Source organism: Polistes dominula, unplaced genomic scaffold (assembly GCF_049000335.1).
Source record: "Polistes dominula isolate Pdom_NZ unplaced genomic scaffold, Pdom_raw_medaka contig_49, whole genome shotgun sequence".
Classification (NCBI taxonomy): domain Eukaryota; kingdom Metazoa; phylum Arthropoda; class Insecta; order Hymenoptera; family Vespidae; genus Polistes; species Polistes dominula.
Window position 1 is genome coordinate 4,376,761 of NW_028300914.1, and position 13,823 is coordinate 4,390,583.

General features: G+C 29.9%; 2 protein-coding genes across 2 annotated transcripts; both read right to left on the minus strand.

Moving 5' to 3' along the window:
- Positions 1-5,447: 5,447 nt before the first annotated feature.
- Positions 5,448-6,588, minus strand: LOC107064926 (cuticle protein 19-like). Its single transcript, XM_015318124.2, has 3 exons — positions 6,577-6,588; positions 5,763-5,997; positions 5,448-5,684 (listed from the first exon to the last, which is right to left on the minus strand). Exons 1-3 carry the CDS (start codon positions 6,586-6,588, stop codon positions 5,518-5,520), a joined length of 414 nt encoding a protein of 137 aa, XP_015173610.1. The 3' UTR covers positions 5,448-5,517.
- Positions 6,589-10,071: 3,483 nt separating this feature from the next.
- CPR11 (cuticular protein 11) lies at positions 10,072-12,749 on the minus strand. Its single transcript, XM_015318148.2, has 4 exons — positions 12,405-12,749; positions 10,650-10,713; positions 10,365-10,586; positions 10,072-10,279 (listed from the first exon to the last, which is right to left on the minus strand). Exons 1-4 carry the CDS (start codon positions 12,423-12,425, stop codon positions 10,131-10,133), a joined length of 456 nt encoding a protein of 151 aa, XP_015173634.1. The 5' UTR covers positions 12,426-12,749; the 3' UTR covers positions 10,072-10,130.
- Positions 12,750-13,823: the final 1,074 nt, after the last annotated feature.

Genomic DNA, 13,823 nt, shown 5'->3' on the forward strand with positions numbered 1-13,823 from the left:
AGAAACAAGTAGAAAGGATACCAGCCAGGTAGAGTTCTTTTCGATGACTCCTTTTCCTTTCTGAATAAAAAAAAGAAGAAACTCTTTTTCCAAGGTTCTTTCTCGATGGATAAGGGATGAATTGTTACGGTTACCTTTTATACTTCACTGACATTTTTATTACCAATACTCTCTTTTATCCGCTATTATTGCACCGTCATCCTCACCGTTAAGACCATTATCGTGTCACGGTTACTGATGTCTTATCTTATAAGAATTTTATTTGAAATGTTGATAGAAGCGACCAAACTAAAAAAAAAAAAATAGAAATAAAATATTTACAGATAAGAAAAAACAAACAAAATTAAATATAAATAATTGTGTAAAAATAAAATCATATAAATAAATCGTGTAAAAATATTTTTGTTTAAATTAAGTCTCTGCGTAGAAATTGATTCGGTGACTATTTACAAAAAACAAATTTAAATATTTAATCTATTCAGTAAACGTATTTATAGGTCGTTAGTACTTTCTAATTAAAAGTACAAAAATACAATTTAAACGGTACGGATTTATTGGATAATCGGATGCATCATATTAATACAATATTATGAATTACGATTACATGTGTCTTCATAGCTCAGATATTAGAGCGCTCGCTCGGAAAGCGAAAGGACCTGTGTTCGAATCCCAGTCCTAGACAACCGAAGCCCGAATTATTCAATAGTTTTATCTAAAGAGACAAATGTTTTGTATCTATAAGAAGGTCCTAACTCCTTTCGTGTTGAAAGTAGTGTTTGAAACAATATCGATACATTCGTTTGCCTCTTTGATAAAATATTTGAATAATTTGATCCCAGAGTTGTTCTTAGTTAGGTAGCTCAGATGGACAGAGAGCATTCGCCCGACAATAAAGCGAGTTTGTTGACCATGTGGACAATATTTTTTTTCTAGATTATATTTTTCTAACTTATTGATCTCATAAATTATATGCATAAATTAAGTAAATAAATATATGTTAATAATAAAAAATCATGTGTGCAGATCACACATGTTAGAAGTGAAACCTTCAAAAAACTAAGTTTCGAGAGAATGAGACGAATGCAGAGTATCAAGAGTAAGATAATTGTATGATTTATTTATTATAATATTGTTACCATATATATATATATCAAAGTGCACCGGTATATCGTATATAAATATATATTTGTGATTTGTTTTTTAATAGATAAAAAAACAATATATATATACAGTAGAGCCTGTTTTTGTGCAGTCCTTTTTTATGCAATTTTATTTTTGTGAGATTTGTTTTGTGCGATCTTTTTTTTATACAATTTTTTTCGTGCGATTTTTTTATGCGGTATATGAATCTCAGTGCCGTTGGCACCAGTTTAATGTTTCCTATCAGTATACACATACATGTATGGAAAAGCCCTGACTACGTGGACTCCTTGACGATAATGGAACCTTATACAATCACTGGCTCAGGGCATATACGTAAATTTTAAGAAACATTATCTCAAATTAACTTTTAGCTATATTCTGAAAAACTTAGAGAACGATGAATTAGCCTGATTGAAGTTTGGAAAAAATTCTCAATTTTAAACTGCATAAACCACATTACTGTAGCAATTGGTCAAATAAAACAACACACATTAAATTCGTGCTGGAAAGCGATCTGGCCTGAATGTGTAATTAATCGAAATATAACCGGAAAAAACATGTCCACGTTATTATCTGAAATTACTGCGCTCGCACATATGGTAAGATCAGCAGAGAGGGCTTTGATACTTTCGGCGAAAATGATCTGGACGAAATGATTGAGGACGAAACTATCAACGATAGTGACATTATCAATAATTTGATAGATTATAAGGACAGACAAGAAGAACTGGAATCTATTACAGTCGAGAAAATATATGCAGGGATCCGGATTTTTAAAAAATTGGAAACGCATTTTCTTAAAATAGATATTAATTCTTTAAAAAACTTGAAATTCCGAAAAAAGCTAAGATCATGCATTTCTTGCTATTGTGACGTGTACCAGCAACTGAACAATCGACCAACGTCACAAATTTCATCATTGATTCAATCATCACAATCATTGATTTTCTGGTGCCAAAATCAATTGAAATCGTATCTTTAAGCGACGAAAGCGATATTAAACCAATTCGTCACAAGAAAATGCGCGTTTTGGATTACGAGTAGTAGTGAATTATTTTAGGTATATTTTGAAAATTTCTGCATGTATATAATGAAAAATTAAGTGTTTTTAAAATATTTCCAGGTCTAATTTACTTATTTAATTTGTTGGAAAGCATTTTCTGCTTTATTTCGTAAATAATTGATGTATTTTCTAAGCGTGACTTTTTTTATGCTGTCTCTGTCCACCGTATAAAAAAAATTTTATTTAATATATCGTACAAAGTTGTTTATTATATGTAAGTAATTATGTATGTATTATATGTAATGTAAGTATTTATAAAATTTCCGAATATTTTTTTGTATGATTTTTTTTTATTCGGTCTTTATCCTCCGCACAAAAACAGGTTTTACTGTATATATACATGTAGGATTGAGTTTAGTGTAGAGATGCGAGGTTAACGTACACCCAGTTTAATCCTACAGATAAAATATATTTATTCATTTTTTCATCGCTGTGCTGCATCGCTGTGCTGCATCTCTGCCGTGATTCATTTTTTCAAATCATCCCCATACTAAAGAAGTTTTCACTTTAAAAAAAATTGTATGAAATTTCTTTGATAATTTGTTAACTTAAATTGTGAAAATGGTCGCTTTTACCAGAACATTGCGTGAATAGTATGGTTATAGTAGGTATTTCGAGATCCATCAGCAGTGTTCGTTAATCCTATAACGAAAGGTTTCACTTCGGCCCGATGTCCCGCATCCACGAGAGAAATTCAATTTCTACTGTCCTCATACGAAAGATAGGAGGTTGTTCTGACCCGAATACGTGACCTAATACATCCGAACGGACTTACAATATGCACCTCCTTTTTCAACCCAGTTTTCCCTCTTCCCCCATTCCCCCAAGCCACCTTCTTCTCCTTCTTCTCCTTCTAACTCTTTTTCTCTTCCTTACTTTGATTCTTTCGATCGAATTTACAAAAGCATACGCAAATTTTTGGTCACAAGATTCGTTTTATCACGTTTGAGCTTATTTTTATTTGACCTTCGTGCTAACCTAATATTTAATAGTAATTAAACTTTTTTAAAGTGAAAACTTCTTTAGAATAGGAATGATTTGAAAAAATGAAACACAGCAGCGATGCAGCGATTAAATGTAGCGGCCACGATTCTAAGTAAGAAGAGAAAAAGAGCAAACGGAGCGGCGGGCCGCTATGCAACGGTCACGATATTTAGTAAGAAGAGAAATAGAGACAAACATATAGGATTGAGCCTGTGAAAGAATGAGACAGAATATAGCTATATAGTTTTTCCTATTCTTGGTCTCTTCTTTATGCTCTCCTTCGTAGTTATCCCTCCTGATTGTATATGTGTGTGTTTGTGTGCGACTGCATACTACGAAGAGTGGACACGTATTATTTCGATACTCGAAATGTTTGTAGGTAGGAGCGATAGAAGGGTAGAAGAATAAACAGAAATAAGCACGTAGGTATGCGACAAACGTATAAGGTCCAAACGAACCGACGGTCGAAATAAAGAAAGAAGGTGTGAAGTCTGTCTTTGTAAGTTGTATAAGTGTGTAAGGCTGTGTGAGTCTGGAAGAGATATATATACGTGTCATTTCTTTTCTATTTTACTATTCTATTTTTTTATTTCTATTTAAAAATGTTTCTATTTTATTGAAAAATTAATATTAAATTCGTTATTTCGAAAAATATTATCTTTAATAATTATGAAATACATAAAATATATAATAATTGTATTGTCTAAAATATTTTAAAAAAAGAAGGATTACTAGATACATCAGAGAAAAAGAATTAGAGAACACTATAGGATACATTAGGAGCAGCTGACAAATTCCATTCAAAAGCAAGTAAATTACTGTCACATTTTTATTTTGCTTCTTTATAAAATATATTTGATTCATAAAGACAAAATATGTCTATTAAATTTGATTTTTATATGTTTTTATAAAAAATATCCAAAGACATGTACTGACCCATGCATATAAGAAAATTATATTATTAATTGTAATTGTAATGTAATTGTAATAATAATAAGTTTACTTTTTATCAACTATTCCACCCAGAGACCAATACCAGTAACCTTTATTATATATGTAAGATTTATTGAATTTAAATAGAAATATTTATTATAATAGAACAAATACTTAATTATTAAGGTTTAATATAATAATAAAGAGATAAAAATCGAAAAGAAAAGTAAGTAACAATAGTTAGGAATCTTAAGTACACTCGTATTACACTCTTTCACTCACAAATAGTCGCACCGAATCAAGAAGGCGCAGATCGCCTTCTTCGCTGCGCTTATATACACATTCACCCCACCAATGGTCCCTATCACTTCCGTCAATCATTCTCGAAATCTCCAGACTATTCCCGACCGATTAAACAAAAGACCTCTTCCCGATTTCTGGTTCGGGAACATTCGAGAGACTTCGGGGTGCACGCTCGCTTTTCTTTCTTGCTAGACACACTCATACCCATATCGCTGCGTGCACTCACACTTATACCTATATCGCTGCATACTCTTACACATCTTTAACATTCATCAATTGTTTTCACGCACACCATACACTCGCACTCTTCGTCTTTCTCTCACCCTTACATATATGGTAATAATATTATAATAAATAAATCCTACAATTATCTTACTCTTGAAACTGTGCACTCGTCTCATTCTTTGGAGACTTAGATTTTTGAAGGTTCATTTCTAACACGTGTGTTCTGCACACATGTTTTTTTATTTCTTTGTTTCGTACACTTTATCGAAGAATCAATAACTTGTATTTTGATATTTTTTATTTTAACCATATATAGGAATTTGTAAAACAAGATAGAGAAAGAATGTTTATGGTGAAATTTGTAGAATAACTGCCCCTTTTTCATCCAACTGCGATATAGTCTGAGAAATTTATTGAAACGACGCATCGGCCTGTCCGAAGTGTACTCGTGTGATCGATAGAAATACCTCTGTTGCTATATTTTTCTGTTCGATGCCTTTGTTACATTGATATTGAGATCGTTACGGGTAAAATATTTTTCTAGATTCATGGCCAAACTTCGACCATTTTGGAAATCACGGATACGATTTTTTAATTGAAATAAAATAAAAGAACGAAAAATGCATTGTTTTCTTGTCTTATATATGATTTGTTACTGTTGATGGAATATTGTCATTTAAAAAATATTTTTTTTTAATAGAACATTAATACGTATATATTATTTTTTTTTTATATTTTAACAATAATAACAAGAATAAAAGATAAGCATATTAACAGTTTGTAGAGTAAAGTTAAATTATTTCCTTTCGTGGATTTCCATTCATTCGGATAGATTCATTGGTTTTTGTTTTGTTTTTTTTTATTTTCTAATAATGACCATGACCATGACCACCATAAGTTCCACCTTCATGATTATTTCCACCAGTGTTGTGAACGTGAGCGAAAAATCCTCCGTGTGGATCAGAATGATATTTGACTATTCTCGTGTTACCACCTGGTTCTTTGATCGTGTATTCACCAGCCACATTTTTTCCTATTAAATTAATGCACTTTTAATATAACTTGTCATTGAAATAAAAAAAGAAAATAATTATTTCATAAAAATGATTACCATCTCTGTGTTCCTTCTGTCCATGATAGTCTCCAGTATGATGATCTTCAACTCCATAAGAAAATTCATATTTAGGATGTGCAACATAATCGATATGATGACCGTGTTTCCCATGGTAAGTAATTTCATGACCTGGTCCTTCGACGGGTCCATAAAAATGTGCGAAACTATGTGCATGCCCAGGAAAAGCTTCACTGATCTCAATATAGGCAAGCATACTAAGAACTATTAAGAACTATGAAGAAAAATTGTTAAGTTATTTATCAAGTTATCAAAAATTTAGTGAAGTTACTATTAATAAAGCAGTTTCTTTTTCATTATAATTATTGTTTTTTTGAAAAATTCACTAGAATTTTCATGTGTCATTTTCGAAACTACATAATTGTACATGAAAAGTTGTAAGAAACAAAACCACAATGTATGTCACACATAATTAACAAATGAATTTATTACGATAATACTTCTTTTTTGTGAAACATTTGTAAAAAAAAAAGTACATTTAAACAAAATTATAAATAAAATCATTAAATATTTTAGGCCAAGGTACGAACTGTTAATGGAAAATATTGATTTTAAAAGAAGGAAATATTATTTATTATAGTAATATTTTCATTCATTGACAATTCTTCTCTTATCTCAATAATAATCCTAACATAAAATTGTAACATAAAATAATAAAATTCATTTTAACTTTGAAGGTTTCTAAACTTTGAATTACAGTTTAAATTTTAAGGTACAATTTAAGTGACAAATGAACTTGATTATAATGAATAATTAAATAAAACAAAATAATTAATATGATTTTAATACAAACCTTAAAAGCCATGTTGATTATTAATATTTAGTAGGATTCTTAAGCGTTGAGTGATACGTTCTTCGACAATGCTGTGAGTTTATATACCGTGTCCTGTCACCAAAGAATTTCATCATTACGTCGTTATTTAACTATCGGTAGGACGATTTATACACAATTGTGATTATTTCAGTTATGGGGGAGGGGAAACATTGAAATGAGACTAAAGGAAAGAAAGGAAAAGAACAAAAATACGAAATCGTTGTCCAGTCAACTTTCCTATGCATAAACTGTCGCATTCCATCAATGGACGAACGTAATCAACTTTGCGCATATGCCGGGCCAAATGGAATTTCAATTTGTGACTTTCGATCGATTCTTTCTTTTACTCATTCACTCACATTCCCTTTTTTCTATCTTTCTCACTCTCTCTCACTTTTATATACACTAATCGTAAACTTTTTATTCTTCTGTCAGACTCCAAATAAAAACTAACGTGAATATTGAACCGTATAATGAAACTTTAGATAGAAGGATCATGATCAAATAGGTTAAGTTATTCACAAATTTAATGATTCTATTAAAAATTATTAAAATAAAGGAGAAAACAAAATAATTAAATTTACAATATTTATATAACAAAATTTAAGCAAATGAATTTACATTAAAGTGTACATGTAATTGTACATATAAAATACAAATATATATCATCTTCGTTACCATTCTAGAGAAAATGAATTAGGATGTATTGCAACAGTAATTTTCAAGATTTTTTATTATATTTCTCAATCTCATAATTTTTATTATTCTAACTAAAAAAGTTTCATCCAAACATTGGTATTTAAATATTGAAAATTTCAAAATAGTAGTTTCTATCTTCATTTAAAAATTTTGAAATTTTCTTCAAGAGAAAGAACAACATTTTTGTTGAGAATCCCTGCTCTATGGTGTACCTTCCTACATTTTTAATCATTTTCATCGAATATTTAACGACAGCAGCAGCAGGAGTAGCAATATCAACAGTGTCTAACTCTACTTCTCAAAGTAAAACTTTTATTTTATTAATAGTCATACTCTTCCCTCGCGTCATACTCATTTGATTAGTTCGTTGAACATCGCCTATACCACGAGAATATTCCATTTTAATAATGCAACGGTTTCTAACTTCTATTAAGATCGGCTAAAGATTATATGCATGCAAGTAAAGTAAAGCACTCGAAGAAAGTTTGGTTTAAGTGTAACTACTTAATCGATGCAAGTCGGATCAATCTCACCTATAATTGATTTCAATCGTTAAAGTTTACCCCTTCAAATGAACTTACTTCTTCTCACACATTGGAACATTGTATAAGCAAATATTTTAACAGAATAAAGAAACTTTAGATATTATATTTGGTTTAGGTAGATAATTATTTTTTTCATACTTTTTCCCATAGATTTCTTTAAAATCTATAAAATAACTCTGATAATATTTACTTTTGCATTAAAACAAAAGTTTTAACCATATTATACGATTAGTAATTTTGGATAAACACGTTTAATAGCTTTAAAAACAATTTTCCGCGAAACAGAGATAAGTAATAAGAAAAAGTGTAAATTTTCTGATTACTTAAGTGCACTTTCGTTAAGTACATTTTATCGAGATCAAAGTTTAGTATATCATTAGTTCAAAATAATTTCTAATGCAGATAGAACTATAAGTCATCATAGACTTTGATAAATTCGAAGGATTACGTTGATTGAAAAAATGAAATTTTTCAAATTTTCTCTGGAATAACTAATTTTCGAAGTATATTCATATCGTTTTATTTTCATCTATCTTTTTGTTTTGCTTGTTACGTTATCGATTGTCGGAGCTTGAGTAGGTGTTACATACCTCAACTTCCATTCGTAGAATCATCGAAATCGATAGATAGTAAGGTTGACTGATCTCGGATTAGAATTGTTTTTTATTAAAAAAGAAAAAGAAAAAAAATGATTAACTAGAAAGATTCTAGGAATGATAAGTTATAATAGAAGAGAGTAGGAAAGAAGACGTGCAAGTTTCTCAAGCAGAGACAATTTGATCATGCTCGGCGATGCGTGAAAAATGTTACGAACACCGTAGCACGTAGTGACTCTCGTATCATCGACGTACGACGGGTTACCATCTACTATTTTTGCCCTTTATTCTTTATTTAATTTTATTTTATTTTTCAAAATAAAACTTTTCAATTTTTGATCTTCTGTGATCCAGAGTTATAGGATTTTCTATTTTGTTCCTATATTTTTCTATTTCCGAGATCCTTCACATCACTGGTTGGTACTAATTTTTTTTCTTTTTTTTTTCTTTATTTCCGGATTATCCTAGACTAAAAAGAGAGAGAGAGAAAGGGAGAATTAACTCGATTTCTGTCTTAAATGTAAGATTACTTTTGCAAAGGAAAAAAGTTAAAAGCTTTGTATATCTATATTTTTACAAAGTTTTATTAGAAAATAATGTTCTTGATCGTAAAATCATAAGTTTGTATAGTGTCCTGGTTCAATTATACATAAGTTATAGTTTTATTAAAGAAGGGAATTTTAGTTAAGAAGTTTCTTACGAATCACTGTTAAGTTAACTATTTTGTTCTTATTGTTTATCAAAAGGTAGTTTTAACATCAGATCAATGATCCATGAATGACGGAGATTGAATGTTAGGTGAGATTTTTTTCGTGGGGTTCGATTTTGTCATCGTTGCGATAGTTTCAGTAGAAAGGATTTGTCGTTTTTAGGTAAGTAATGAACGTGACAAGATTCTTCCTTAGTCGACTAAAAAAGATTTTGTAAGAAATTGTAGAAATGGTGATCGGCTAAACCATCTTCCCTCGTTCTATGACAGTGGTGGCATGAGACAATCGGACAATTTGTCCCATTTTGTCAGCAAAATATCGGTCCACGAAAAGACGAGAACTCTTACTTCATTGGAATTCGGTCTGGTATTCCGTGCACACAGTTCTTGGATGCAACGTGAGTAGCCAACAGATCATGACAATTCTTACTGAGAAAGGAAAGACGAATGATCTCAGGATTCGTCTACGAGGTAAATAAATCGTACAAAGAAATCTTGAAAATTTGATAAGGGGGTTTAGATAGAGGGATTATTTTTACTATATTATAATAAAAAAACAAATATTCTTACAATTAAAAGTTTAAGTATACCTATAAGGTTTAGGTTTCATTTAATAAACCAGTTAATACTCCTTTACTGATACACGTATTTTATTTAATTTAGCAGTCAACAAAATTTAGCATTTTAAAGGCAACCACAGTAATGTTCTTGATATTAAATTTCAATATTCTGACTTTTAGCTTTATTTTTGTTCAAAAATATCAGATTCTTTTAAAACTCGGTGGTCTTTCAGTTAATTATTTATTTCAGATGATATTAGATATAAGTAATACGTTAAAATATTAGCAATTTTAATTGACTTAAATATAAAATTTAGTCTTTAGTACATTAATGTAAAAATAAACATTTAAACTCAACGAAGATAATTTATTGAGATATTTAATATACATGGAAACAATTAACGATTGAAATGATTTTTAAACATTATCCATGCTTGTGTCCACCAGAATGATCGTTTCCACCAATATTATGAACTTCAGCAAAGAATCCACTATGTGGATCAGCATGATACTTAACAACCCTTACGTTACCACCTGGTTCATGAAGCTGGTACTCTCCTTCAACTTTTTTTCCTGTTATTAAAAATCATATTTTTATATTAAATGGCAAAAAAAAAAAGAAATTGGTTAAGATATGATTGAATTTAATTGCACTTACCGTCTCGATGCTCGCTTTGATCGTGATGATCTTTCGTATGATGATCTATAACTCCGTAAGAGAATTTGTATTTAGGATGAGCACGATAATCGTGGTAATGGTCACCATGTTTGTCTTTCCATGTTATTTCTTCGTGATGACCTACTACTGGTCCGGAAAAGTGATGATAGGAATGGGCATGTCCATGGGAATCACCATGATCTGCTTCTTTACCTCCATCATCTATTAAACATTATATTTAAAGATTAAAAATTTTCTATTAATAATTTAATGAATTTATTATACCTTCGTGAACTTTTGGAGTAGCCATGACTACTGCGAATAAAAAGACCATGCATAGTATCGACATCTGAAAAAAAATAAAAAAATATTAATATAAAAAAAGAATAGAAGTAGGGATTCCTTGAATTAAAAAATAACAATGAAAAATAAAATGTTTTACAAGCCAGACCGCTAAAATCGAAAAATGAATGATCGTAGAATTTAATTTTGAAATGTTATTATGATATTAATATTATATGTAATAATAAGGTGCTACAAAGAAAAAAATAGTGTTAAAACAGTAAAGAAGAAAAAGAAGAAGAAGACAAAAAATAAAATACAATACAAAGGATACTCGAAGTTGATAAAAGTTATGAACGTTGCTTGTTTTAAATATAACCGAAAGAAAAAAAAATAGAAAATATAAATTCATAGTAATAGCGTAAGGATCAACCACCAGTGTAAGAAAAAAATTACACCAGTATGGAATTAATATTCATCAGGCAAATCTTGTAACAATAAAAATAGCAGCAGCTACAGCAGCAGTAGCAGTAGCAGCGTGGTAATATGTAATAGAAAATTGCAAAGGATCTGGCAACGGCGGCTATAGAAATTGTGGCACCGACGATGTCGTCGTCGTCATAGCCGTCGTCGTAGTCGTCGTCGTCGTCGTCGTCGTCGTCGTCGTCGCCATTATTCTTTCGCACGAATACGCGACCACCGCGGAACGAAGTTGCAGAGACGCTTTTACCGAGCACATAAAGACCTCTGAAACACGCTGTGCTCGTACTTTACGGTCACGACTCTGCGTAATACTTTGTTCACCGTTGGTGTTAGCGATTCCTGTTCCCTATGGAATAGCGGAAAGGGAGTAACGGGGGGAGAGAAGAGATCAGAGGAAAAAAGATAGAAAGTAAGTAAAAGAGAATAAAGAGGAAAAGAAGAAGTAGAAGTAGAAAGAAGAAGAGTCTACTAGGAAAAACGAAGATAGAAAAATTCGTGAAACGAATGAACGAAATAGGAAGGAAATTGTAAGAAGGACACTGCGAACCAACGTTCTTTTCATCGATCAGAAGAAAACTCCAAATCGAGATCGAGGTTCGTGACATTAAACCCGACCTCATCTAACCAATTTTCTTCTTCCTACTATTTCTTCTTTTTCTTCTTCTTCTTCTTCTTCTTCTTCTTCTTCTCCTACGTTCTAGAATAGAAAATTCTAACCCTCTTTTAGGATTCTTCTCTTATTCTACAAACTCTTTGTTCTTTCCACGACCGCTTGTAGAATATTAATTCGAATTCGCGTCGTTATTCGAGAAAGTAGATATAAGAGAATTTATTTAAAGTACTTTTCATTCTGTATTCTTACGATTTCTAGTAGTTTTTAATTAAAATCAATGAGTTCAATTAAATTATCCTTGATTTGAGATATTAGAAGATTTTATTTATCAGTTATAAGTATTTTCTTTTTTGTTGTTTAATCTAAATAATTATAAATCAATATGTAATCGTATTTTGTGATGTAATATTTTTAGAATTATCGACTACAAATAATCGATTACAAATAAGATTACTTATTTACAAATATGTAACCTTTTTACAGTAATGAATTAACTTAACAGCATGTATAAAAAAATGATTTGACAAATCTTTGGTTGTTTAAAATATATAAAGTATCAGGAATTATTTATTTGAATTAATAATATAATATAAATAAAGAAAAAATCTTATAATTTTTCTTTTTTTCTAATTTAGTAAAATAATGAAATCGATTTATCGTACCTTCAGTTCAGCAAAGTCCATAGTACCTCCCCTAACGAAAATCAACGATAAACTGTTTCCACAGGTCGAGTAACGTGTTCGTTTTATAGCAACTCGAAATGACGGTTTCAACTATAAACCTTCTAATTCGTTTGTTATACCTAGCGATCAGTTTCGGTGGTGAACACAAGTAAGAAGAGACGGGCCTGGGCTTCGTACTAGTCAATCGAATGATACTAATTCCACTAAAAGCACCGTTACGATCTAAATTTTCGTCATCACCAGACACGAGCTGGTAGCGCGTGGCGGCTCCTTTATGAAGAGAATTTCAAACTTTTTTTTATTTACCTTTTTTTAATACTTTTATTTGATACGCTCGATAGAATACTTAAATAGAAGACTAACTACTGGTAAGTTTATTACGTCGATTTTAATCAGCGAATCGAACCGATACGTAAGTTGATCTCGTAAGAAAAATAATACGGATTATGAAAAACCACAAATTTGCATTAACATAAATCGCAGTGTTATAAAAACTTAATAATAATTCGGTTTTTTACGTTATTAACAATATTTTATTTTCCTTTCCCTACATTTATATATATATATATACATATATTGTGTGTCAAAGAAAATATTCTTTTTTTCTTTTATTTTTTTACCAATATATTTTTATTTTAATTTTTAAAAAATCCTAAAATTTGTTATTTAAAAAATTTAGATAAGTTATAATATTAAAAATATTTAATTTAATTGTGTCTACATGTTAAAGTAAAAAATTAATCCCAAAATCTGATATATATATATACATTATAGTTTAGCTAACTGATTATACATATAGCTTACCGTACGATTTGAATGTATGTGTTCCTGATTGGTGAAATTATTCATATCTAGAGGGGACTATTTCCTATTATGTATATTGAAATGTATCGGAGAAAATTCGATGATAAATGTTATTCATAATATTAACGATGTGGAAATTCGGATTTGTCACAAATAACGTCAGTATTTGCTTTTGTTACTGATAGCTTTTAAATTATTTTTATTTTATCTCCTCCCTACTCCTTCGACTCCAGATCGTATTAATCGAAATGAATAATATTATTCAAACGAAATATTGCCTCATAAGAATATTTTAATCTATTATTAATGCTTTAATTTTTTTTTTTAAATATTCTACATTTAGTATAATTAATACATTCAGCTAATTAATAAATGTTAACATTAAAATTTATAATAAAAATATTTGTTTCAAATAGAACAAGCTTATTCATTTCTATTGTAATTTTCTATTTAATGCGAGCAATAATAGATTATCTATAAATTTTTATAATAATATTGTTTTAATTATTAATAATTTGAAGAAAATTATTTAAAGAAATGGTTAAATTTTTTAAAAATATATTTATATTGATGAATAATTATTACTGAGAGATC